This window comes from Gallinula chloropus (genome assembly GCF_964237585.1).
Source record: "Gallinula chloropus genome assembly, chromosome: 2".
Taxonomy (NCBI): domain Eukaryota; kingdom Metazoa; phylum Chordata; class Aves; order Gruiformes; family Rallidae; genus Gallinula; species Gallinula chloropus.
The window spans coordinates 69,199,183-69,226,225 of NC_140086.1; the positions used below are offsets into that span (position 1 = coordinate 69,199,183).

General features: G+C 42.2%; 2 protein-coding genes across 2 annotated transcripts; both read left to right on the forward strand.

Moving 5' to 3' along the window:
* Positions 1-482: 482 nt before the first annotated feature.
* On the forward strand, positions 483-10,333 carry CHMP5 (charged multivesicular body protein 5). Its single transcript, XM_084280310.1, has 8 exons — positions 483-607; positions 5,167-5,271; positions 5,587-5,633; positions 7,244-7,337; positions 7,418-7,489; positions 8,675-8,783; positions 9,161-9,273; positions 9,735-10,333. Exons 1-8 carry the CDS (start codon positions 539-541, stop codon positions 9,783-9,785), a joined length of 660 nt encoding a protein of 219 aa, XP_084136436.1. The 5' UTR covers positions 483-538; the 3' UTR covers positions 9,786-10,333.
* A 635-nt stretch (positions 10,334-10,968) lies between these two features.
* Positions 10,969-26,465, forward strand: BAG1 (BAG cochaperone 1). Its single transcript, XM_084280467.1, has 7 exons — positions 10,969-11,017; positions 14,169-14,297; positions 14,449-14,531; positions 15,268-15,381; positions 15,936-16,043; positions 23,525-23,587; positions 25,938-26,465. Exons 1-7 carry the CDS (start codon positions 10,975-10,977, stop codon positions 26,025-26,027), a joined length of 630 nt encoding a protein of 209 aa, XP_084136593.1. The 5' UTR covers positions 10,969-10,974; the 3' UTR covers positions 26,028-26,465.
* Positions 26,466-27,043: the final 578 nt, after the last annotated feature.

The following is a 27,043-nucleotide window of genomic DNA, read 5'->3' on the forward strand; positions in this document are numbered from 1 at the left end:
ACTGGGACTGTTTAGTCTGGAGGAGGCTCTGGGGAGACCTTATTGCTCTCTACAGCTACCTGAAAGGAGGTTGTGGTGAGCTGGGGGGTCAGCCTCTTCTCTCAGACAACTAGCGATAGGACAAGAGGGAATGGCTGCAAGTTGGGCCAGGGGAGGTTCAGGATAGAAATTAAGAGATTTCCTCTCAGAAAGAGCGGTCAGGCATTGGAACGGGTTGCCCAGGGAGGCGGTGGAGTCACCGTCCCTCGGGCTGTGTCCGGAAAGGTTGGATGGAGCACTCGGAGCCAAGGGTTCCTCAGTAATACAGGTGGCGGGGGACCGGGTGACCTCGGAGGTCTCTTCCCCGCTGAATGAGCCTGTGCGGCTGTGGCCAATCACAGCTCGCCGCCGGGGAGGGCCGGGGTGCGGGGCGTGTCCGCACAAGCACTTCCGCCTCCGCCGCGGCTCCGCCCTAGGGGAGGCTCTCGGTGGGCTTCCGGGTCGGCGGGACAGCTGCTGCCGTTGCCGGTACCGGGAGCGACACCGACGCGCCGCCGCCATGAACCGCTTCTTCGGCAAAGCGAAGCCGAAGGCGCCTCCGCCCAGCCTCACCGACTGCATCGGGACGGTGAGTGCCCAGCCCGGGGAACCTGACGCGCGCTCCTGCCCGCGAACCCCGCTGAGGGTCGGGCCCGGCCGGGGCGCTGCCCCGCCCGGCCGACACCGCGGGAGGGACGAGGGGAGCGGCGGCGGCGGCGGCCCGGCCAGCCCGCACTGTGGGTTGCGCTCGGCCGGGTGAGGCCGCCTTCCCTGCGTCAGTTTCGGGGGCCCGGGGCTGAGGGCTCGCAGGCCGCGCGTCCGCATGTGAAGCCGCCTCTCCGTGCGTCCCCAGGGGTGTTCGCAGTGTTCCCGTCTGAGGATCCCGCCGCTCTGGTATCCCGGGCTCGCTCCTGCTGTGCCAGGCGGTGGGAGGGCAGGGGCAGGGAGGGGCAGGAGCAGGGGAACCTGCTCCTCCGCGAGGGTTATGAAGATCGGTCCATCTCCAGCCGAGCTTGCTTGTAGGGCCCATGGTGAAGATGTGTGCAGGTGGACAGTCAAACAATCGGAGACTGAGTAAGAAGTGATGAGGAAATAAACAATGGAGGGCTTCACAGGTGTTGTAAGGTTGGTCTGTCTGAAAAGAAGGCTAAGGAAAAATTGTAAGAAGGCTGATTTTGTAATTTTTGTTAGTCTGTTTGGGTTTGTGGTTTTTGTTTTTGGCTTTTAAGCTTTTGAAGAAAACTTTTGGTATGTTTTTACAGGTCCTTCTGTTGTAAACTAATTTTAAAGGGTAGGAAAAAACCCACCCCACAGATGGCTTCAGTATTTGAATGGTTAGCAAAGTCCCCAGACAGGTCAGTCGTTAAAGGCTGTGGTGTGAATAGAGGTTAACTAAAGCAATGGAAGCATCCTCCCTGGAACCTCAGGACAAAAAGTTTCTATGGAAAACTGCAGCTGTCCTTCCAGAAGAGTTATTTTGCTACTCAGTGGAGAGGCTCTCTGAAGTTAAATGCCTGATGCTTGTCAGTGCTGCTTACACAACCCCCTGCCCTTCAGTCTGTCGCACGTGCCAGTGGCTGTGGTGGGGAAACGAGTGGTCGTAGTGTTTTTCCCAGTATGTTATTTTTTGGCAAAGAATCTGTATTGCTCCAAGTGTGTTTAGTCTGAATAGTAAATGAAGCATGTGCTTGAAAATCAGGATTAGCTTTCCCATCCTAACCAGTAAATCCTCTGGTGGATGGCTAGATCTCCAACATCCATCTGAGATACTGTTACCAATACTTGTTCAGTGCCACAAGCAGGACAGGAAATGTCCTCATAGCACCAACCTCTGTATAAGCCAGTTGGGTTTTTGAGGGCTGGTTTTGACAATTCCTATGCGTTTTCTGACATTGAGGCAAATCATAACAAAAACAGTCAGATCTAGATATGTCAGCAGGCTGTCTGCCTGTAGGAGCTTGTTTAATCCCAGTGGATTTTTGGAGTACATAAAAGTGTAATTTGAACAGTTGCTTTGGCTGGAAACACCAGGAATTTAGGGTTTTTTTCCCAAAAAGAGTAGTGTTCATCACCACCCCCCAGGAGCTGCATGCAGTTTTGATCCTCTTCTCGTTGTTTGTAATTACATCACCTGAAAACATGGTTATAAATGGTAACAGGTTATCTGAAAAGCAGGGTTTCAGTTTTATTTTATGTATGTGATGACTTGACAACTGATTATGAGTTGCAGGATGGTTTTTAAGATAGAAAAATCAAGAACCTGTGTTGGTCAGCTGTTAAAAGATGAAGGGCTGGCTCCAAGCACAGCTCTTTGGTGTGAGGAAGTCTATAAACCACTGTTATGGAGCTCCGTGTTAGTTTTTTGAGAACTTTCTGTGGATGGGACTAAAACAAAAAAAAAAAAATTAGACAGTTCTGTATACTTTTGTATAGTGTTGGGAGAAACATGCTGGTTTTTACATGTTTGAAGGTTATTTCATGTAACTTGGCACATAAACAATCTGATTTGTGAAGGACTTGTGGTGTTTTCAGGTCATTCTCACAACAGTGAGGGTCCCAGTAAGGGATTAAAGCTATTGTCAGACTTTTTTTAGGCTTTTTTTTTTTCTTCATCTTCTTAAATTGCATGTGAATTATTGAAGAGAGTTGTGTGAGGTACTGAAAAACAGGCACTGTTTCTTTAGCATGCTGACAGCTTGGAAACTCAAGTAGTGTCACTTCTGTGTTGTTTTCAGCCTTAGACACGTTTACACATTTCATTGTGCCTTGTGAAAGTGTCACACTGCTTTGTAAGGTCTCTCACCGTGTTACTTCAGTGGTAGCTACCATTTCATGACTAATTAGGTGTTACAGTATTTGGTGAGCAATGACTGATGCTCATAGTTACCATGTTTTAAAATATGTAGGCAACCCTCAGGCAGTAATGACTCCTAGGTTTTGGATGTTCTTCCTGTGTATGCAGTAGTAGTATTGTCCAGCCCCATAAGATGAGCACACAGTACACTTTTTTTGGTGGCAAGACAACAAGCATCACCTTAAGATACCAAAACAAGTAAGGATTTTTGCATTTAAAGGGCTGGTTCTGTGGGATCACTGATCTGAAGTGTTTACTGAAGCCTGGGATGAAGGCTGGTTACTCCTGAGCGTGTTGTTTGGCCATGTGATGTGATGCCCTCCCTTCTCCCACGCTTGCTCCCCATGAGTGCGTTCCTGCTCTCCCACTCTCCCTTGCAGCTCCTGTTGGCCCCTCTCTCTGTGCTTGCCTCCACTTTGCACTAAGTGGAGGATGATTTTTTTTTTTTATCCTTGCTGGCTGATCACAGTCAGATGACTCAAAGCTGTCATGAGGCTGGTGGGAGGAAGGATGCATCAGAGCTGTGGCTTCGGCATTGTTTTTACTTTTTCTTCTTTGAAAAAGCATCAGAATTTATTTCTTTAGGGTAGTAAGTAGGAAATGTGAGAACAAAAGGCTAATAGTTGTGACAACAATGTTAAAATTCAGTTTTGTCTGTGATGTTATTTTTAATGGCAATAAGCTGTGACTTTGCTCATATAGGCATTTGGGATAGCACAGTCACTTTCTTTTCTTTAGATTGGAGCCCTTCTAACAGCAAGGAAAGGTACCTTGGAATGCCTCATTTGTGAATAATTAAAACCATCTCTTCGAGTCCTAAAACGCAGTCTGGTTTTCTTTTGGATAATTTAGATGCTTTCCCCTCTCTTCTGTCCCTTCTCATTTTTAAAAGCTGAGGTTCTTTGTAATGTGTGTGTGATATGTTGGGTGGTCGGTCTTCACTTCCTTCTAGCACTGCCTAAAGGAATCATTGTATAAATAAACCTCGTAACTGTTTTTCCCTGTGAAGGTGGCTGACCTCAAAGATGCATTTAGCTGATGAAGATCATGAGGAGGTGCTACACTTTGAACCTACAAGAGTGCTAAAATCACAAATACATCTTTTTCTTGCAATTAGTAAAATATGTGGTGTAATAGACAGCTCAGTGCATTTTTTTCAGTGCCAGCTGTGCCGGAGTGTTCCTATCAAACGTTCTGCTCAGGATGCCTCTGGCAAATGCATATTGCTGTCATAGAGCAGAGATACAAAAGTATCATTGAGACACCAAAATGAAAATCTGCATAATTACCCGTGTTTAGCCACACTGTTAGCGAGTCAGAATGGGAAATTTGCAGTGATTGGTCTCGCGCTGTAATTGGGTTGTCATTATATTTGAATCCCCTGAGAGGATCCTTGGAGTGGGAAGTTAATAAGCTTTATTTTGTTGTTGCCAGAGAAATGCTCTGATAGCTGGCTGATGCTAAGGAGGCTTGCTTTGTTTTTTTTATGAATTTGTATGTGCTGTTAGAACGATCTATACCCATTCTTGATTATGTAATTATCATCTTTAACTTTCTTAGGCAGTAGAGTTAAAATGTTCCCATAACGACAGCTCTGTGATTTGCTTTGCACCAGGGCTGTTAGGACTGACTGCTGGAGGTCTCTGAGTTAGGCAGCTGCTGCAGGGATTTGGAGCAAAAGCACAGTAAGGATTCAGAATAGCTGCCAGGTGGAACTGCTGTGTCCTGCCTCCTTCCGTGGGAAAAGTGTCCCTCTGAAAAAGTTAGGCTCCTTTGGAAAAATGGTGGTTAAGTCTGGGCTTCTTAAATGTCACCAGTAATCCGTGTGTCATTCTGAAAGGTTAATGTCCTCTGCCCACCAGAAGTAAACCTCTAGCCTTGCTGAACATATATCCCTGTCCCTGTGGCGTGGCTCTCTTATTTGCCAGCATGGTGCTCCTGTTTTCCTTTCTGGTTCTAGTTTAGTCCCTGGCACTGTAAGTTACCCGAAACACCCGAACAGAGACTGTGACTGAGCGGGTGTGCAAGGAGGCATCTCAGAACAATGAGAGTGTGTTACGATGGCAGAGCTTCCTGCAACCTCTGCATGTTTCTTGTGCTCCTTGTGGAAAGGGTTTCACTTGGTGCTGGTTTTGGCTTCTCTACAAACATCAAGCTGTTTGTAAAACACACTGAGTGAAGAAACAGTTCCGTAACGCAACAGCCTCAGTTCTATTATGCTGTTTTATTGTCCAATACCTGAGTAAAACTGAATGGTGGGTTTTTTTGCTTGTTTTTCCTGTCACACATTAAAGGTGGATAGCAGAGCTGAGTCAATTGACAAGAAAATCGCCAGGCTTGATGCAGAACTAGTGAAGTACAAGGATCAAATGAAGAAGATGAGAGAGGGGCCTGCAAAGGTAAGAGTCTTCTGTGGGATTTAAGCATGAGAGGATGTGACTCACACTTCTTGTCACATACTGTCTGTCAGATTCTTAGAATGGCATCTTGCCCTACTGATGGGATATAAGAATCTTCAGGATTATTTTATTTCTGAAGTGTCTTAGGCATGCATCTTTAAACAGTGTTTTCATTGAATGTGACTCCTGGTTAACTTCTTGCATTAGGAACAGAGGAATCTTTGGAAAGCTTAAATGTGATACGTTAGATCTAAGCAGTATAATCCAGAGTAAAGTCGAGTGCTTCTCCTAACGTAATAACTCTGTGTCTTTCAGAATACAGTAAAGCAGAAAGCACTGAGAGTGTTGAAGCAGAAGCGAATGTAAGTTTAAACCCTTATTGGTTTGGAATTAATGAAATCCTGTTTCTTTAAGGGGGGGGTGGCACACTTTCCAGTACTCCTGAGCATCCTTAAAATTTAAAATGCTGAACAAGCTAGCCAGCCTTTTGGAAGCATCCCCTTACAAAATGTGCCTCAGCATGTTTGTGCCTTATTTCTGTCTGAGTATATAAATTTGGACTGGGACAAGCTGACCTAAATCTGCTCATCACTGGAGCTGTGCTTTGCTCCTGAACTTTGGAGAGAGAGTGTGCCTCGTTTTATATCATTAATTGGTTACTGTAAATTGTGTTCTTCGTGATCATCTTCTGGTTTACTGGAAATGAGCTTGTTCTCTGTGGACACCCTTGCACACATGTAGTGCAGGCAATTCTATCTATGCAGAAAAAACAGAATGGATATGGTATGTGATCCCATGGTCTGTTCTGGACTGGTGTACTGTCTGGGGAAAGCGTCCAGCAACAAGCACTCAGGGAAGCATGTCAGAACATGGTGCAGGGAATATCTTGCAGTCCCTGAACTGCCCATCTCCTAGGTGCTGCCTGAGCCAAAGCTTTTATCATCTTGCATTTCATGTCACTCAGAGGAATTGCACCTCTACAGACTTGGTTCAATTGTTAAGTATTTGTAAACTCTTACAATCCATGGTATTCTGTGGTAAGGAATGTGATAGTTTAGTTAGATGTGAGAAGAACTGCTTTCCCTTTGAGTTTTGGGTTTGTGTTGGGGTTTTTTTGTTTGGATTGGGGTTTTTTGTTTGATTTGGGGGTTTTTTGTTGGTTTGTTTTTTGGTTTTTTTTTTTTTTTTTTTTACTCTGCATAGTAATCTTATTAGTTGTTCCCTTATTTACAGTCACTGAGCCCCTCAAGAGACCACCATCATATCCCTCAGTCATCTCCTCCATCTTGTTAAACAATACTATATTCATTCCTTGTCCAGAAGCAGTGTTTGTATTTGGATCATCCTTGTCTTGCAGACCTCCTGCCCTGGATGTTTTAAGAGATATTGTTCATTTTTATGCTTTCAGTTTTATGTTCAACCTGACATATTTTACATTCTTGATTGGATACAAGTTTAGCTTTGAGAAGTGTGGTTTCCTGATTTTTAAAGTCCTCCCTTCTTTTTGGTTAGCTATAACAGTTCCCTGTCTCCTCCTCTCCCTGCTCCTTGCTCTGAAAAGCTCTGGTGTGGAACCACTGTGATTGGATAACCTGCATCTCTTCCATTCAGGTTACAGCATTAGTGAGCAGTGCCATGCATCTTTAGCTTACCATGAAGATGACCTTTGCTATAGCATTACCTACTGTGCAAGCCTATACAAATCTGGTATTGCTGTCAGTTAAATCAGAAGCTTAGTTCAGAAATAGCCTTGTCAACCTTCAATACGTAGAAACCCAGATATTCATGAGCTTTTCATTCTCATGTGATTGGTTAGAAGAAATTGAAAAAAAGCCAAAACCCTGTTCTCATCTTCATAGGACTGCTGCTGTTTTGGTTGGGGGTTTCTTGTTTGTTTCCATTTAAAAAAAAAAAGGTTTTTTGTGTCAATAAGTAGCAATGTTTTAAAACCTCTGTTTGCATTTTTTAACAGGTATGAACAGCAGCGGGATAATCTATCACAGCAGTCTTTTAATATGGAACAAGCTAATTACACTATTCAGGCGCTGAAGGATACAAAGACAACGGTACCAGTGTATTAATCTCACATCTCTTTAACTTGTGTGTGCTGCGTGGGATGCAAACGTTTTGTTTGACTCTCTTCTAGGTCGATGCAATGAAACTGGGGGTCAAAGAAATGAAGAAAGCTTACAAGCAAGTCAAAATTGATCAAATTGAGGTGAGCTTTATTGCTTAAATCAGTAAAGAACAGCAACAAGGTACTGAAATAGTGACGGGTGGGCTGTGTAACTTAAAGGTAAGCTGGCAGTTCTAGTTCACATGAGTTTGCCTCCCATTTTTATGGGGAAGACCACTGTCATAATTCCTTCCTGATTTCTCTGGTACTGCATAATTGGTTGTTGGCATTCTTTTGCTGGCTGTCGTTTCCTTGTTGTGCTCATCTTTAAGCTCTCCCTTTTTTCAGCACTTCATTATGAATGTGGGGGGTTGGAGCTCTATGATCCTTGGGGTCCCTTCCAACCCATACCATTCTATGAATGTCAGTGAATACCTTCCACTGTGGCTTTTTCTGTCATCCTTTTCCTCTGTTGCTGCTCTTAAACGCAGATTCATCCTTTGCTCCCCTAGTTCATGGTAGTGCCAGACTGGAAAACAAAACAAGAAAAAAAAAAACCCAAAAAACCCAAACAAGCAACAAAAAAATCCCACAAACAGCACCAAAAAAAAAAAAAAAAAAAAGCCCCAAACGATCAAATTAATTATTTCAAGAGGTCTTCAAGGCCTGGCCCTGTCTTGAGAAAATGCACTTTTAAAATGTAAGAACTCTCAAGTATGCTGCACACACTCCTATCAAATGTCAGTGCTGAATTCCTTTAAGTTCTCCTTCCTGTGCTGTTTTGATATATGGCCTGTGTTGTGAGCCTTCAGGCAAGAACTGTCTCTGTACCGGGGTACAGGTGCAGCGCCAGTAGGTACGCTGACGCAGCTCGTAAATCTTGCTGCAGCACAGCTCAGGCCAGTGCTGCTCCTCCAGGCAGTAGTTTAATTGCTCTGAATTTCATACTCTCCTGCTTTGCAAGATGATAATGCTGAACTGTGGGTAATTTATTAGAGACTTTCGATTTACCCTGAAGAATAGTTAAAAAAACAGAGTTCTGCAGAGATGTTGTTTCAAGGTTCCTCTATTTCTACCTCATACATTTGCTATGATTTTAATAGTAGGTGAAGCCACACTGAATGCACGTGTCTCCACTTGTATTACTGGCCCTTCAAAAAATGGCTCATGCATTACAAAAATTGAGTGCCTTGTATGTTGGAATTAGTAAACTGAATTTGATTAAGCTCTGATAAATGTAACTAAAACTGTTTAATATGGACCAGTTGAAACTCTTTCTTGCTCCAGGACATACAAGACCAGTTAGAGGATATGATGGAAGAAGCCAATGAAGTCCAGGAAGCACTGAGTCGTAGCTATGGAACACCAGAGATTGATGAAGATGACTTGGAAGCAGGTTAGTAAGGTTACTGAATGTAAAAATCATCATGCAATCATACAGTGATCTTTTAATTTCATTAGTCATTCAAGTGTGTTGGGAGGAAAAAAAAGTTAAAAGTTCTATTCACTTTTTAAACATAGAAACTGCATTTTCTTTAAAAGCAGTAAGGAGAGCATGAGGTAGACATGAGCGAGACACTAATTGAGTGCTGCTGTGGAGGGAAGAAGCTTCTCTCTACTCTGTGTGCATGTATTCCTGACTAGTGGCTAAGTAATGCTGAGTGAGCGTGAATGTCAGCGTGCAGTATGAGCCCTGTTTCGCCAGAAGAGCAACTTTTCTTTTGCAAAAGGAATTTTTTGCATATTTATTCATCCAACATAATTCAATTCCAGAACTGGATGCATTAGGTGATGAGCTTTTAGCTGATGAAGACAATTCCTACTTAGATGAAGCCGCATCTGTTCCAGCAATACCAGAGGTCACTCCTACTGACACAAAAAACAAAGTGAGTCATTTCCTCCTTAAAAGCAAAATACTCCTTTTGTTCACTTGGTTTAATCACACTTGCATTGGCTGCTTTACATGTGGAATCCTTACGATTTTGAACACGTTAACATGCTTAATGTTGTACATATTTTGGATGCTATACAGGAGAGAATGCAGTGTACTGAATGCTCTGTATTATGCTTTAAATAGCAAAAATGGGACTTTGTAATTCATATCTAGGACTGACAGGCTGCAAGTAGAATTTAAGAGTACCATTACAGCTCCTAGTGTAGTTAGTCTTAACGTGAGCTAGTTTTCTGTACGTTTGCTTTTGGGGCTTCCCAGTGGGGAGGGACACCGATGCTCTTATTCTGATCCCAGCTGTCACAGAGTGACAGTTATATTACTTTACAGAAATTGTAAGCAAAGTTTTGTGTCTGGTTGGTGGAGAGTTGTTAACCTGGTGCTCCTTTCTTACAGGATGGTGTATTGGTGGATGAATTTGGATTGCCAAAGATCCCTGCGACATAAATGTTTCAAAAGCACAATGGATATAATGAACTATACTTTACCAATCAAGTTGAGATGATTTTTTTTTCAAGCCTGGAGAACTTCTCCTTCCAGCGTAACCTTAATATCACTACATCCTAGAATGCAGCATCAGTGGCTGGTGGTGGTCTTTCTTTGAAGAAAGTTGTTCTACTACTGACTTTTCTATTCATGGAAAATTGGGCAGAGTTCTCTTTGGTGGAAGCAGTCAGTCTAATAGGTTTCGATTTCCGTGTCTTAAGGACAAAGTAGTATGTGAATACTAGTGGTGGCTGTGGATAGCTGAGGTTTATTTTGACTTGGTATTACGTTTCCCTTTCTTGAAACTAAGACTGTATGTTGCTGTTTACTCTCTGTAAAATAGCTCCCTTATTACTGCGCTTATTTGATAAAAGAATTGAAAGCAATTTTTAAACTACTGCAGTCTGGAGACTTTTATGCTATTGTACCCTTCCTGAAGCTGTAATAAAATAGGGTTATCGTTAACTTTATGTATTCTGTGGAGACATAAAATCACGTAGTTTAGTTGATCCTTTTGTGTGCTGTTTTTGGTCACTGCTTTGAGCTGTACCCCTCTGCGCCCCCCTCCCTGGTTCTTATCAGCGTCGGGTGCTGCTCCAGCACCGGCTCTGCTGGAGGTGAGGCCTGGTTCTGACCCCGAAAGCACCTGGTGCGGGGCCTCGCTTAGATCGAAGCAGGCTCTGGTTGTGTGGCTCCTCCAGGCAGGAGCTGCTGGGAGCCGCCGTGAAAGCCAACGCGACAAGCGGCGTCCTAGCGAAAAGCGGGCCGCGAAGAGCTGCCGCCGCCTGGTCCCCAGCCGCCGCGCCCAGGCTGCTGCTGCTGCCGAGGCTTCGCCGTACCCAGGAGCGGCTCCCGGGCCTGCTGGGTGACGGAGAAGCGAGGCCGCGGGCAGCGCCGCCGGGCGGCAGCGCCTGGAGCGCCCGTCTCCGCCCTGGGACACACGCCCAGCGCTGCCGCCGCCATCGCGTAGGTGGCGCCGCCAGACGACGGGGCTCCGGCAACAGCAACGCGGCCGCCGGATGGCGTCACGTCCCCGGGGCGGAGCCGCGCTCCGTGCCGGCTGGAGAGGCGGGGCTCGGGGCGGAGGTGACGCGCTACCAGCGCGCCACGGGAGGCGCCCGCAGAACGGTTCCCTTGTGGCGGGGGCGAGATGGCGGCGCCCGGAGCCCCGGTTACCGTCACCGTCACCTACAGTAAGCGCTGCCGGCGGGAGGGAAGGGAAGGTGGTGGGTGGGTGACCCACCTGCCGAGCCGAGAGCGGCCCGCGCCGCCTTTCCCGGCGCCGCTTACCCCGGGTGGGACTCGGTGCGGATCGAATCTCGGCCGCGCGGGGCTCCGCCCGGCCCTGGGGCCGCCCTTCTGTAACGCTTCCCGCGAACCTCGCCTCGGCCGTTAACGGTAGCCCGGCCGTATGGGGCTGGCCCGTGTCAGGCCCCGTGGCGCCGGGGGTGAGCGGGAATCGCGCGGGCCGCGGCCCGAAGCGGCGGGTGTGTGAGCGCCCGAGGCTGCGGCTCCGCAAAGCCTCGAGGAGATGGGAAATGCGGGAGCTGCGGGGGGCTGCGGGTGTCGGCTGGATGGCGGCAGGGGACCCGGTGTCGCTAGGCCAGCGGCCGGGCCTGCCTTGACCTCGGGGCGGGGGAATAGGGGGGAGTGGGCATGGCTCACCCACCTCTTAGCCCGGCCTCCGTGCCGGCTGCTGCCGTAAGGTTTTGCTCCTCCTTCGCTCTTCTGCCGTCTTCCCGCTGTCTCTCTTAAGCCGATCCAAAAAATGGGGGAAAACATGCCGTCTGCATCAGCAAGATGATCAGGCTTGTCACACAAGGGTAGGTCTCTAAGGATGATGGTGGGCGCAGGTGACAGGGCTCTCCTTGCCAGAGAGCACAGAGCAGAGCTCACTTCTTTGCTAGGGATCTTCGTTTAGGATGAAATATATCACTGGAGTAAGGGCTGTATGTTGAAAGCAGGTGCTGCCCGATGGGCTGTCATCTCGTTGAATGTTTGAGGTTAGTGAGGTACCAGATTGGAGCAGAAAGTGGGGGTTTCTTCAGTGTGATGGCTGGGTGCTGACCGTTTCGTCAGATGGGTTCCTCAAAGGCCGGCTGACAGGACTGAGGCTTGCTTTCCCTCCAGAAGAGAAACAGGAGGAGGGAGAAAGTGGAAAGGAAGATGTGGTTAAGTCTGCAAATAAATAATAAAAAAAGTTAGTATGAAGGGACTAAGATTAATCTGTAAGAACTCTACAGTTCTTACAAATGAGATTGGAGATACTGTGTTTACATTTTCATGAAGTGGATCCAGGTGAGGCAGTAGAACCAAGCTATTCAGCAGCTCAGTTTTGTTAATAATACGTGCAAATTTTTTAGTGGATTATTTTTTCTTAATGAAAATTACAGTCTGTTTCTGTTCCTTTTGCACAATGGTTGTGAGATTCTTTCCACCTTTAGATCTTGTTTCTGCTTGTTCATTCATATTTTCAAGGTTGTACTGTTGTATTTGACACATTGTTCTGTGAAAATGTTTCCTTTATCACCTAGCAGTTTTATTTAAGAGTCTGTGGTGAGGAACTTTGTGGAATACTCTGAGTCTTCATGCTCCGTGTGCCTTCAGAGAACTCCCATTTGATCTGAGGGGTTTTCATTTGCAAAGATGGCAGTGACGATCCTGATGTATTCATAATTCCAACATCCTGCAGTTTGCCAACAGCTGTCTTATCCAAGAACCTTTTTATCCCTCCACTTGTTTTCTTATTTGATAATGACTTTGCCATTAACAAGTAGCAAATAGAAGGCATCCTTCATCTTGGACTTCAGCTGCCTGGTTTATACCTGTGCCTATCGGCTGCTGGATTACCAAGGGAAAGATGAAAATAAGGTGAAGAATGAGAATGGCAGTAGACCCACATGTGTCACTTGACAATCTTAAAAAAAATAAATTGACCTCTTTTTAAAATGTATTTAAGCTTTAAAAAGTATGGAATTTTGCACTAGTGGTTACTTAAAATTAGTATTGTCATTCATGGAAGCAAACTGATAAGCTACGATGCTGTGAATTTGCAGCAAATTTTCTGTTACAGCCTGCTCAAAATGGTACTCAGTATTTGCCATTAAAACTGTTGATTCTGCTCAGCAAACTTCTGCTGTTCTCCTCCCCATTCGCTATTTGTTTCTTTGTTTTTTCTCCCAACTGCCTCATGCAAAGCGATTTTATATATTAAAACAACCTTTTGAAGTATGTTGAGGTTAGGACCATGTTTTTTTTCTCCTAAAACAAATTGGGAAGAAGGTGTGGTTATGGAAAGTGCTTGGGTGAGAGTGTGTATGATGTGATTTTTAGCTTAAAACCATTTTGAATTAAGAAATACTTGGACCTTGCAGGTTTTGATGCCATAATGTTACTTACCTTGTCACTCTGGGAGGCTGGATCGTCTTAAAATCAATGTTTCTAACACTCTTCTTTGTAAAAGATACCTTCTCTTCAAATTAGTGGCATGAGACTAGTTTTCTTTCTGGTATTTGTTAAGGACTTCTCTCCTTCTGCAAAATAAAAAAAGTCTGTTTTGATCTTCTCTGCAGTTGGTGGTGGCTGGTTCCTGAGGGTGCTTAAAAATTGACAGGCTTTAAGTGTGTGGGAGCAGAGGGTTAGAGGAAGGGTCTATACCGAGTTTAATAGACAAAGTAGAGTTTAATAGACATGCTCCTTTTTTTTCCTAAGAACTTCCTGCTGTTTGCATGCTAACAGTCGTAGGGATTCTAAATAGGATGCTCCATAAGCAGATACAGGCTGAGACTTCTCAAAGTGGTTAAGGCTGCATGTGAGCGGTACTATGGGGTGAAATAACTTTTGGACGGTGAGAATTCTCTCAGGTGGCTGGTGGAGGGGAGGCTGGGTAGGCATTGATCTCTTGCTTCTCATCTATGAGGAGCAGGGAGCAAAGGAAGTGATAAATTGTCTCTGATTCCCCAAGGCTCATGCCAATAAAAGTTCCTACAAGTAGGAAGTGGCATACATCACCAAGCTTTCATGCTTAGCTTCTGGGGTGTCTGGGCGCCATCTGCGCTCGTAGAAACAGGTGGGGAATTGTATTTAGCAGGAGCATTGTGCCAGTAGAACAAACCCGGTCCAGCTCTTCAGGTTATTAGAGTGTGAACCAGAATTATCAGCTGAGGTTAAGGCATTCCAAGAGGGAGGAAATGGAATCGATTCCTTTGATTGAAAATTATGATTCTACATGAGAATCTGTGATTTGATAATTTTCTGCATTGGTGGAAACAAATGTTAGGCACGCATCCCCCATAATATTCTCTAGGTAACAACAAGTATTACTGTTTCTCTGGGTTTTGTTAGGTAATGAAAAACACAGTATTCAGGTTGCATCTCAGCAAGAAGATGGTGAACCTACACTACAAGACATGGCTGTGCTTATTGAACAAGTCACTGGAGTTCCAGTACCTTTTCAGAAATTGATATACAAAGGTAATTTATAAATCTGTCAATGTTTCTTATAGAGGATACCTTTAATCTTAGTAACTTTTAGGTGTCCTTGTTATGAATGTTTTCAAAAAGGCATCCTTGTGCCACCAACTATATTGTAACTGTTTTGTTTCCTCTCTCTTCTTCCATTTAGGGAAGTCTCTGAAAGAATTGGAACAGCCATTGTCAGCACTTGGTGTTAAAAACGGTTGCAAAGTCATGTTGATTGGGAAAAGGGTAAGTGTTGGCTTCAAACCTTTTTTTTGCTTCTCTTAAATTACCATAATTTCTGTCAGGGATTCAGCTGCTGAGCACTGAAACGCGTTACAAATGACATAAACCTAATCTTGTACACCTACCCACAAAGTCAAGTTTAACCTTCACACTGTGCTGCAGATAACTCTGCAGTTTGTACATTCCTGAAATTACATTATTGGCTGACTTCTGGCTTACATTATTGACAAACTTCTTCCTGATCAATTGCTTGTCAGTGCTCATGGACCTTCTGTGCACTGACAAACTTCTCTGCCTGTCTTATTTTTCTGGTTTAACAAAAGAACCCAAAAAACCCCCAAACAAGCCCAACAAAAAAAGCACTGTGGCTGCTCAGTCTGCAGTGTTTTTTCCTGATGAAAGGGCTTGTGGCTGGCTTTGCCAAGTAGAGGACAAGGTAGTATCTAGTGATGTAGATGTTACCTCTGCTGTAAAGATGCTAAGCTAACAAAAAATATTGTTCATGCTTTTCCTTTTTTTCCTCAAACTAACCTCATTTAACTTGTTTATGTACATTACCACTTTGTAATTAAGCTTTGGAAGGTGCTTATTTGATAGGTATTAAAATGCAGAAAGAGTAAAAGTAGGTGTTTTAAATCAGCAAACCCTTTATCCCCGGTTCACCACTGTTGTTGCTTTTTAGCTGCATAGTGACTCTATTTGTGCCATAGTTGTGAATGTTGTACTTTTGAATACACAGAACAGTCCAGAAGAAGAGGCTGAATTAAAGAAGTTAAAAGATTTGGAGAAGTCAGTGGAGCAAATAGCTAATAAGTTAGAGGAAGTTAATAAAGAGTTCACAGGTATCCAGAAGGTATGCTAATTTTATATTGGTTTATATCTTTGCAAAACAGTTTTGTAGATATATATTTTTTAAAAACCCACCTGTTTTAAGGTTTTGTGTAGTCAGTAATAGAATGCCCCTCCTAACTTTCCAGGGGTGCCTGTAAAATGTTTATTGAATTTCAAATGCTACTTATTATATATATTTGCAAAACGGAGACACTTTTTTTTCCTAAGAACTGTTTGGAAAACAGGTCAATTTATTTTTTTTACCTTTGGTAAAAGGTAAATAATGTTACATATTGAATAAATTATATTCTTTAGATCTAGCAAAACACAAAGAATTCTCTCAAAGTCCCAAGGAGAATGCCTGTTACTTGTTTAGCCTTTTAAGTAAGGCTAGCAGATCTTACATTTACCATTTCAAGGACTGATAGAAGAGGGATGGAGACTGCAGTCCCTGTCACACTTGGAACTACAAAAATAGGAAAAGATGTTTTCTGCTGCAGTGGTTTGGCAGATTTTCTAAGTATTCTGTAGGCTATGGTATAATTCTATCTTTCCTTCCCTCTTTTCCTTCCTCAGGGTTTTTTAGCAAAGGATCTTCAAGCAGAAGCGCTGAAACAGCTGGACAAGAGGATAAAAGGAACTGCAGAGCAGTTCATGAAGATCCTGGAACAGATCGATGCCATTGTAAGTAAATAACCACAGAAGAGCGTCAAATCCCAACCTAAACCCGCTGCTAAGAACACATCTTTCTTTTAATGTATTTTATATTTTAAATACTAAAAATATTATTTTTTGCTTTGAAAATTAGTTAATTGGTCTGCTCATTTTTTCTTTAATATCCAGCTCTTGCCCCTCTATGTCTCCAAGAGACTACTTGGCAGCATCTATTTCTAAATGGTGACATTAATGCCTGTGTATGCATCCCCATTCTACAGAAGAGCTTCATTTGGGGCAGCAGCCTGCTAAGACTACATGAAATGGGTATCCTTTACTCAAGTTTTACCCTTTTAGTTTGTCTTGGCAAACTTGCCTGTTAATCTTCATGGTAACAGTAAAGATCTGAGGGGAAAAAAAACCCAAACAACAAAACCCAAACATACACATTGTATGCTATATTGCATAAGAACAAGTAGGTCCTGAAGAATTTTCTGGTTGGTCTTATGTGGACTGACAGGACTTCATTTGAGATTGCCTGCATATTGAGGACTGGATTCTTTCTTTGGAAGGTACTGGCACATATCCAAGAGCTTCACAGTCATTAATGGATCATAACCTTACAGCATATTTCCAGAGTCTAATACACCTTTTCCTGTATCGTGTAGCAGCTGAGAGCTGGGTGAGAATACAGGGCTTGTGTAGATATCAGTGGAAGATTAAGGCAGCTTGGGTATTTGCTGTTCAGTTCTCTGTCTGCTGGGTCATTATACCTGAACTTCATTATATAATTGCGTTGTTTCTAAATTGTGATACGCTCAGTATTTTAAAGTCTTAACTTTATTTTCTGCCTCATTTAGAGGAAGATATTTTGCTGACAGATCTCCAGTGCTGTTAGACATACAGACTCAGTGTAACTGACTGCCCGTTTGAAGTGGCAGATTTACTGTGTTATCGGGGGAAATAGGTATAAGGTGACAACTGTTTCATTTGGATGGGATTAAAGCTTATTTCTCATCCTTTCAATTTCTGAGACTAAGTCCTATTTAGAAAAAAATCAGCACTTATATGCTGATGTACAGTTCTGGAACCCAGCAGGCAGCCTTGAAAAACCCTTCTCAGTGCTTCCTAATTAACCCAAACTGAGTTTCCCAAGTTTACTTTTGATTCTGGTACTTTTTGCGTGGCTTATGTAATAGCATGCTTTCTGTTTATCTCCTTATCCAAAATGCTCTAAATAGTACCAAACAAGGGATTTTTTAGGTTTAGGACAAGATTTTAGAAGTATTACAACCTGCTGACTTCATGTTTTGGTTTAGGTTGCCTCAGTTCTGTCTTGTGCAGAAGCGGAGCAGCCAGAGCTAAAAATAATTATAACTAGTGTTTTTTAATATTTGTAATGGTTTTCTGTTACTTTGTTGTGTAACAGCTGATGACATTTGATGATCCTTATGGTTTTTAAAGCAAGAAATAAGTGAGGGGTTTTAATACCAGTGATTGAAGTTACTTTATACATACCAAAGTCCATATTTATTTGCTTTAATATACAAAGGTGGCTGTGGGTTTTGTCATGAAAACTGAATGTTTGTTAAACTTCTGTGAAGTCTTGCAGATGAGATACATGTAGTTGGATGGAATCTTTCCATAAATGTACCTGTTCTTGTGTGATGGTGTTATACCAAATCAGGTGGACAGGCTGTACTGTAGTTGTGCAGCATACAGAGGTAGCTACACAGAATGGTGATGAGGTATGTTTGTGAACAATGAATGAGTTCTACTGAAGTAAAGAATAGTAAATAAAGAAGGAAAGCAGAGAAAATATTTTATCTGTATCTCAGAATTCTTTTATACAGTATTTTGGGGTTTTTTTTGTTAACCAAGTAAAAAAACAAGTTCTGAGAAATCTCTTGAGTTCTATTGATCATATAGACATCTATTGATTCAATCAGCAGCATGCTAAAAAAAAGATAAGAAAAAAAAGTGACTGGGTGAGCTCTTTTCTGCTAAGACAGAAGAATCGATGCATTGTAGAAGTGAAGCGTACCAGCAAGCTCACACTATGAATGTTCCAGTTTGTTTCTTTGGTGGAATTGTTGTGAAAGTTGTGTAAAGTGTCTTGGCTGTCATACATTCTTTGGTTCAAAACCACCTAGCTCAATACAAACAAAGGTTTTTATGGTTATAGAGTACTAAGGGCAAAGAGTCTTCATCTTGTTTTCTGCCTGTTCTAGGGGTCTCCCACTCTTGCTTTAAACAGTCAAGTTCATTACTTGGAGGAGCTGAGTTTGGAACCAATACTCCTTTTTACTAGACTCCATGTGTTCAACAACTGTGAATTTTAAAGAAGAAGTTTAGAAAGCAGAGAAGTAGGACAGTAGTCATGCAGTGTTGGGAGGGAGAAAACACAGTGTTGTCACTGCCCAAGGTGTGAAAGGAAAATCTTGTGCGATGCTTTTGGGTAGTGTAACTTAAATATTTTAACCTTAAATGTGTTTAGCTACTGCTTCTACAGGTGGAAGGGCAGCTGGAAGGGTGGAGGGAATTACTGAGTATCTTTCAAGTTTTTCAATGCTGTGACACAGTCAGACATTCCCATAAGGCTTTGAAGTTTTCTTCAAGAGGGATATAAGTTGAGTGTACGAATACAAGTTGAGGAATACAACAGTTGAAGATTTGTGTGTGTGCATCACCAGAAATGCGATGTATTTCAGAAGTTAAAATATTTGGTCCAGGAGTAAAAGTCAAAGAGCACTACTTAACTACAAATCTCAGTGAGCATAATGCAGAAAATCTTTCCCTTGGTAAGCTGACACAGTTTGTTAAATAATGGAAAGGTGTTTTCAAGGAAAAATGAAAGCTTTTCTGAGACCTGCAGGCAAATTTGAATTGACATGCATGACACTATGTACCTCTTGTGAGCCTGCTTGGATTTACATGAAGTCTGTCACCAGTCTTGCAGTCTGAACAATTACTTTGTTCTCACAATGACTTCATACTAAATGGCAGATTTGTAATCTAGAAAGACAATATTGCAAAGAACAGATTGCTCTAACAACTGAAAAATAAAAAGAAAGCCTTCTTTTCTGAAATACCAGTCACTGATTTTGTTTACAGAAATTCACTACAAAGTCATCTGTCAAATTGTATGTGTCAGTATTGAGGGTATTGATAGACTCATAATTCTGTTCTGGTGGTTCGTCCTCCTTTCCTTGTGTGCAGCTGATAAGCATTGGTGCCCTGTGTAGCACAGGTACTTTTTCTTTTTTAAAAAAGCAATATGATAACAACCCAACAATGTCTGTAGCTGTTACTGCTAGTGTAGGGCATCGACTGTCCATTCGGTTCTGATAAAATAGTCATAAATAATAACTTTGACTATCATTTGTTTATTAAGTAACTACACTGGATTGAAGTAGATTCAGGTATCAGGTATTACCTATGGTGTGCTCTATGGTTTGGGAAATAAGAAGTAACCAAGGAGCAGAACAAAGATGTGGTGGTAACAGTAAGCTTAAAAATCATTACTCAAAGCACTTCTGAAACAAATGGAGCTTGAACTGAGCTGGAGGTGATGTTCAGCAGCAAAGGGAGGTGGTTTTACTAGGAGATCAGCTGGGAGAGGGGAAAGAAGTGACGAAAGAGCGCATTCCATTAGCAGTGGTGCTCAGGGGAGAGGGTGCTGGGTCCATTGTTAGAAGCACTCAAGGGTAGAGAGGATTTAGAGGCAAGAAAACACACGATTTATTTCTGTGTACATGGTGATAGGTTTTAAGGAATTGAGTGTTGTGGGTACAAAAAGATGAGTCTTTGAGGATGTAACTGTGTGTCTCCACAGTGCATCCCGTCATTGTGTCTGCAGGGTGAAAGCTCTTGAAGAGATGCTGGGGTGGGAGATAGCCTCTGGTAACAGGGGCCTCGGGTGCTGTTTCTGGGTGGATGGGGGAGCATAAAGAGCCTGTGCCCCAGAGTACTGCAGAAGCTGCTGGGATGAAGCCAGTGCTACAGCACTTCAAAGTGTTTAAAGCATCCAGAGCAAAGCTGTGAGACTTGAGCAGCGTTTTGTCACAGAGGAGATTTGCTATAAAAGTAAGAATATGCTGTGCAGTAGAAGACCACATACTAATCCAAACTACTGCTCTGCAAGCAATGGTAGCACCAAAATGTAGATTTGGCAAGAGTTTTGCATAAGCACTGCCTAGGCTTAAGCTACTTCTTTAATTAAATTTCATTTTAATTAAATATTGAAATGTTATTGTGACTTAAGGTTTATTGCCAGCTTCACCTGTTAAACCCTGAATAGTTGGACAACGTATTCCTGGAGAGGAGACGTAAGCTGACTAAGGTAAAACAGAGAGACTGTGAGATTTAATTTAATGTTAAGATTTGTAAACTTTACTAATTTGATTGCAAAATATCTTTTAAACAGCTTGATAAGTTAGTACCTTTAGCCCTTCCAGTTACTTGTCTCTGCCAAGGGGATCAGAAGGTGTGATTGAAAAGGAAAAAAAAATCTCTGTGGGTGTGCAAGCAAACACAGGAGTTTGCATGCACAGTTGTAATTAAAAACAGTTTTGAAAAATATTGTCAAAACCAGAAACAGCCTGAATATCTTCTCTACACTGAGATTTCAAATTTTCCTCCAGTTACCAGTCTCTGTTCTAGAAACAGACTTTGTGTGGTAAGCCCAGCTGGAGTTCCTGTCTGCTATTGAAAGCTGACTCAGGCCTGTTCTGATGATAGAAAATTGTTTGTTAATTTGCTTTTCCAGGTTGGTAGGAATCCTTGGATAGGCCAGAATCTCCCTCAGAAAGTACAGCCTCCAATAAGCACTCAGCAAAGGGAGATGGGCAGTGTAACTGAGCTAGTGCATAACTCCAGTTTTAATTTGGTTATTAAGAAACTTCAGGTCATGTAAAACTTGAAGGCATAGAAGAATTTTTCTGACAGTGAGATAACATCTTCATTTTCTGGTGCGAATGAGCCACTAATATTTAGGTCTAACTGATCTTTGTTGTTTCAGGCAATTAAATGTATGAAGTCACAATAGGACACATCAAATAGTCTTTATGTTAAATGTTTCTTGTCGTATTTTGTTCATTTATGGTGTTGTTGAAAACCAACATTAAAACAGGAATATTTTCATGTGGGATTACAGGCTCCTACGTCTAAGATCTCTTAAAATACGTAGCTCTATAATGGGGTTTTTTAACTTCTTTTTCCCCGTGACAGCTAAAAATACTCTGAAGGCTGCCTTTTAATTTGTGAACCAGCACTGGTGTTTGAAGATAATTTACCCACAGCTTTAAAGTAAATTCTCAATTACTTTGTAATGTCTTTGGAGCATTCAGTTTCTGAAAGAAAAGCATGTAATACAATCTCTTCACAGTGCCCTGCTTATTGGGAGGAGACGTGGGTTTAGCATGCTACAGTGAGCAAGGGCTTATGTCAGTACACAGGACTAGAAAATATACTTTGTAAAGAGCAAAGTAGCTTCCAAAACAAACAACTGGGGAAAAAAAAAAAAAGCAGCTCTGCTTTGGAAAATGGGAGTAAAAAAGGAGTTTTCATTTTAGGCAGATCATTGTTGAGCAGTGTAATAACAGCTTCTGAAGCGATGGTGTAAATCCAAGGACACAAGGTGATGTTACATAAATGTAGAAGGTGACCAGCATAGAACAGGCTCCTGTAGGAGGATTTACATTGTGCATGACACACATTCCTGGAGCTAATCTGGCAATTTAATTTCAAATCTACTTCACCTCCACTTTCTTGCAAAATATAAGGAGTTGGAAAGCATAGGCAGGTGATGGAATGCATCTTTGGACACACTGAAGGGTGGTTTTGGTATTAAGAGGATTAAAAGAAATTTAAAAAGACAAAAAAACCCCCCAAACAAACCCCAAACAAACAACAAACAAAATGTAACTCTTAGGTTTTAGATATTTCTTTCCCTATTTATAAGCTAACACTGCACCAGTTTACACAAGGGCTATCTCCCTTAATCTCTGTGTGCCTTTGCACCTCTGATACTGATGGTCATTTTTCCACCTGCAAGAAGTGTGCCCGGTTTTTGGTTCTGTTTCAGGAGGTGCAGCCTGACGTAAGAGCCCTCTGCAAGGGAGATACACTTCCCTTCATGGCCAGAAAAGGTTAAGCGTCGTCAGCTGTTTTATCCAGCTGAACCAGGGAAACTGGTACTGGAGCAGCACAAATGGAAACTGGAACGACAGGAGCAGAAGATTCTTTCTCCTAACCTTCTTCCCAAGGCAAACCAACAAAATAAACAAAAAACCTCTGACCCCGGATAGGGGTCGGTGTAGTAGTAGTTAATCCCACTTCAAACTTCTGTACTCTTCTAGGAGCCAAGAAGCAGCGTTGTGCATTTCTTCTTCCAGCTGAGCATAGAAGAAGTGAGGGGGATTCTAAACCTGAAGTTTTATACAGAAATAAAATGGGAGAATGTGTCCCAGCTCGCTCTGCTGCGTACCTATTTTCTCCTCACCTATGGTCCTGGGACAGTATGCAAAGCCTGGTGATTATTATCTCTTTGTCTGATATCACTTACAGTGTGCTAATTACTGCGAAATATGGGAGCAATGTGAGTCCTGAACTTCCTGGGATCTCAGTGATACGTAGTTTTACTTCCCTTGATTGTTTGGTGAGGAGTCTCGTGTATTTTTAAATGCTGTATTAGGTTATGTGGAAGGCTCCTTCACTAAAGACCTTTTATGCTTGGCTGGACACTAAAAGAAAATACTTTTAAAAATTCTTATCAAAGATGATGTATCAAAGCCACTCAGCAGGGCTTGGCATTTTAGCTGAAACAAAACATGGGGCAGAATAGGGAAACCTCTGTTCTTGATACAGGGTTGGGGCAGAAGATAAAAGGTATGCTTGTGAAAAACTCCCAAAGTTTTTATGTGATTTCAACAATGAGAGCATGGTGCTTTTAACAATGTTCACATAAACTTTATGTGATACTGATAGTCTGGTTTACCTGTTTAAAAAAACACACATCATAAACCTGAGCTCCATTCCCAACCAACACCCCAGTTTCACACTGCTCCAAGACAACAAGGCATAGAACATTTGCTGGGATGACACACATCATAGATCAGGTGGTAGGAGTATGGAAACTGAGGCAGTTTGAAGTAAAGTAAAAGCTGTCAGCATGTAACACTTCACATCTGTTACCTTCCATGAGTAGATTGCGGAGAAGATCCGATGTACACTTCAGACTGGCTGTGCTGCCAACATTACTGATTGTATGTTCTAATGATGGCAAGTGATTGAGTTAATGTGTTGTAAGAAAGTAATTGATCTTTTAGTCTCTTTACTGAATTTATGATTTCTAAATTCTTTCTTGTGCGGTCACCCTTCCTGAGCAGGCATGGCATTATCAGGGTGCCTGTACTTTACAGGGGATCTTTGCTGCATTCACTTTTTGCTGTAATTTCATATGTTAATTTCAACATTAATCTGCATCAACTTGTTTGTTTATTTTACTACAGAATCTGCCAGAGAATTTCAGTGATTGCAAACTGAAAAAGAAGGGGTTGGTCAAAAGGGTTCAGGTGAGGTTTGGTTTTCTTGGGTTTTTTTGTTGTTGTTGTTTTACATTAATGCTGGGCACTTGTATTCCAGGAGTTTGTGCAAATGGGAACTGCTTACAGCTTAGATTTTTTTTTTCAATGTCTGTTTTTACACTTCTTATGACCTCCCTTGGAGAGGTTTCTAATAGCTTTATAAAACAATATACAGAAATACAGATATTCATAGTTAATGTTGTTTTCAGGTAATGTTTGTAATTTACATGTGATTGGTCTCATGACTGCCTGATGATGTAGAGCAATTCTGATAACTTGTAGAGAAAACAGAATGATTCCTCCTTTCCCATACATCAGTGGGCTGGAGTAATGATTGAAGTCTGGGCACAAAGATGCCGTTAGCTCTTAACTCCTGCTGGACCTTGCCTAGAGGCAATTTTAGAAAATTCAGCTTCTATTGCAATGTACCAGCTTTCTGTGAGTCTTTTCAAGTAAAATCTCCAGAGAAGAGCAGCTGTGCTGGGGGTGGGTTTCTTAATCACTTTGCCATTGTGTGATGCTTACAAATGTGTTGTTTCTGTAGAGTCTTTGAGCTGAAGGTTTGCTACTAAATACTGGAATTCGTCCTTCCTCCCCCCTCTCCCAAAAGCCAAACTTCTATAAATGAAGAGTAATGCTGCTCTTATTACTGCTTTTGTTTGTATTATGCTAGCTTTGGTCACAGGTTAGACTGCTGAAAATTATTTGTGGAAGTACCTTGGATTCATATATGGAGTTTAAAGGTTTTGTTTTTTTCCTGTAACCTTAGCAAAGCCTTTTTCTAGAGTGTTTCACAGTTTTTTTGTTTTGTTTTTTTTTTTGTTAAAAGGCTGCCTGTTTTAGAGGAAACCTTACCAAGAAGTACTCCAGAGTAGAATGTTTTTTGCTGTAGCTTTAGGGACAAAGCTGTTTGATGCAGAGGGAAGTTCACAGATAAATTGAAATGAAGATGGCTGCTGGCGTAGCTATGTTATATGGGACTCTGAACATGCTCTTGATTCCATGTGCCTGATCAAAGTAGCACAACTCTGTAATAGAGGCATGCCTGTAACCCTCGTTGCTAAATGCTAATGCTCCACTCTTGGGAGAAGTTATTGCTGAAATAACTGGGGCTTTGTATAAGAACTGCTGTTAAAGCATAAAGCAGACTTTCCTGAGCATAGATCAGAGTTATGGACGTGCATTTATAGGCACAGTGTTCTGCAGCTGTAGGTTATGAACCCTTTGAGAACTGCAGAAGAATCTAAGGGGTTTCACACCAGAGCAATCAGCCACAGTTTGTTTTTTCAGAGCAAGAAAACAATGGAAAGTTATGGACACTCTTAAGTGTCCATGAAAGCAAGGAGGAACTAGTAACTGCCTTCTGTTGCTGGCAGCCACGTACCTTCCAGAATAGGGAAATGGATACCAAACAGTTGCAGCTGGCAACTGCAGCTGTTCCCACCATGACCCTCTCATCCCTCAAGTGCTTACAGAAGTGACTTGATGCTGGCTCCAAGGGGTTGTTTGAGACATATAATTCAGAACAGTATGATGGCTGAGAAACGTTCACCAGGCACAACAGTTTGCTGCTCCAGAGGGAAGGAAGCTTCTTAGTGTCATTTTAATGGAAATAACATTAAATATCTGGTTTAACTGTTAAAAGTCTAGTGCAGGCATAGCAAAACTGAGTATAAGGTGTGTATGGATACAGGGAGGGTCTGCTTGGAAACTGTTGTATTCACATACTTTGGAATTGGCCTAAAGGAATGTATTGGCTCAAAGTGCTGGCATGTTCTGCTCTGCAGAGTGCAGGCAAAGTGACTAGTGGCTGCTGGCTCTTAACTGCTGTGTGTGGGTTGCTATACATGTAAGAACTTGTAAGCAGGTTCCAAGAAAGCTGAAGGTGCTGCAGATTTCCCTTTTTGGAAAAGAGCCTTCTGTGTTTTGAGGCACAGCAGGTACTCACTGATAAAGATGGGGGTTCGTGTTGCCCTGTATTCCTGAGGAGTACAAGAGGTCACGGTTTAATGGAAGCCTCTTGTAGATTTGACTGAGTAGGTTTGTCGCTTCTACCCTTGGCTATTTTAGAAGGGAGTTGAAAAGTCATGGTCCAAACTGAAGCACTAACTTACCTGAATCTTTGTGATCCTTCTTCTTGCTTATGAACTTTATATCAACTCAGAATTTGTTTTTGTAAACTAAATTGTGAGCAAGCCCTATCAAAACTGAACTGGAAGGTGGTTGTTGGGTTGGCTGCTTCAAATTCATAATGGAAACTGCATTTTCTGTTCTTAAGAAGCATCTACTGTTGCTGTAAGTGCTTTGCTAGTAACATTCATTCATTTCTCATTCTCAGGTTTTTCTTGCCCAGTGTGATACCATCGAAGGAAATATTGGTCAAGAAATGGACAAGCTACAGTCAAAGAATTTGGCACTGGCAGAATGAGGCATTGCCCCACGTAATTAGGAAACATAATTGCTCTGTGAGCAAGAAGAAAAGTTTGCTCTTTGTTTTGGAGCACTTATTCAGCTTTTTTTTTTCCTTTTTTTTTTTCTTTTTTAAAGCCCGGTCTGTTAGACTGGTACTAGTCAATCATTTCTTGCTGGTTGTCTTGTTTGCCGCTTGGTTAGACCCATTATTTTGAAAAGAAAAATCCTACCTGAAGAATTGCAGAAATAATCTTTGTTGTGAATTACTATGTATCTTCTGGATGAATGTTTAGTTAACTAAGCTACAAAGCTTGCAGTGATGGGCGATTTTGCCTGATACGTCTTGGAATTCATTTGCAGCTCAAATCAAAGAAGGTCTCTGATCGTACAAGTGCCACGTTGCACTTGTTGTAGGACTTGGGCTTGGTTGAAAAAGGCAAACTTGAGACAACACCTGGGAAAGCTGAACATTCTGGTAGACAGTTCAGAGCAATAAAACAAACCCCGACACATTTGTATCTAATGTTTGTATGCATTTATAAATATGGGAAAGCTTGACTATGAGGGAGTCGTACCTATTTTAGCCTTAAATTGTCATAATAAATGGCATGTACTGTAACATGTATGGTACTTAATTTTGACTGGTGCTTTAAGTTGTTACTGAGCTCCTTGATACAGACGTGTGTTTTTTACATAGATTTCTGATATACTGTGGTTTTTATAGATTGTTCTTATTTTTGTTTGTGTTCTGCCTCGAGTTATGGTGGGAAATGAAATGAGATTTCTCATGCTGCTCATGTGCCAAGGGTTCACTTCAAGCAAGGTATAAAACTAAGGAGCTGTTTTGAAAGGTGGAGTTGGTTTTTTTTATGCTTTCTTCTGATTTCACTGAATTCATGGTGTTTATGTTTAATGGGAAATTGCAGTGATTGTTTCTAGTCAGTTATGGTAACCAGTGAATTTTTGTAACATTACAAACTGGTGCAGCTTTATTTTAGCAATGTCGTGCAACTGAGGGTTACGACTGATTCT

Coding starts and splice junctions, on each gene's coding strand:
- CHMP5 (XM_084280310.1), top strand. CDS start 539: ATGAACCGCTTCTTCGGCAAAGCGAAGCCGAAGGCGCCTCCGCCCAGC. Junction 5,634..7,243: donor GTGTTGAAGCAGAAGCGAAT/GTAAGTTTAAAC, acceptor ATTTTTTAACAG/GTATGAACAGCAGCGGGATA. Junction 7,490..8,674: donor TCAAAATTGATCAAATTGAG/GTGAGCTTTATT, acceptor TTCTTGCTCCAG/GACATACAAGACCAGTTAGA.
- BAG1 (XM_084280467.1), top strand. CDS start 10,975: ATGGCGGCGCCCGGAGCCCCGGTTACCGTCACCGTCACCTACA. Junction 14,298..14,448: donor TCAGAAATTGATATACAAAG/GTAATTTATAAA, acceptor TCTTCCATTTAG/GGAAGTCTCTGAAAGAATTG. Junction 16,044..23,524: donor TGGAACAGATCGATGCCATT/GTAAGTAAATAA, acceptor ATTTTACTACAG/AATCTGCCAGAGAATTTCAG.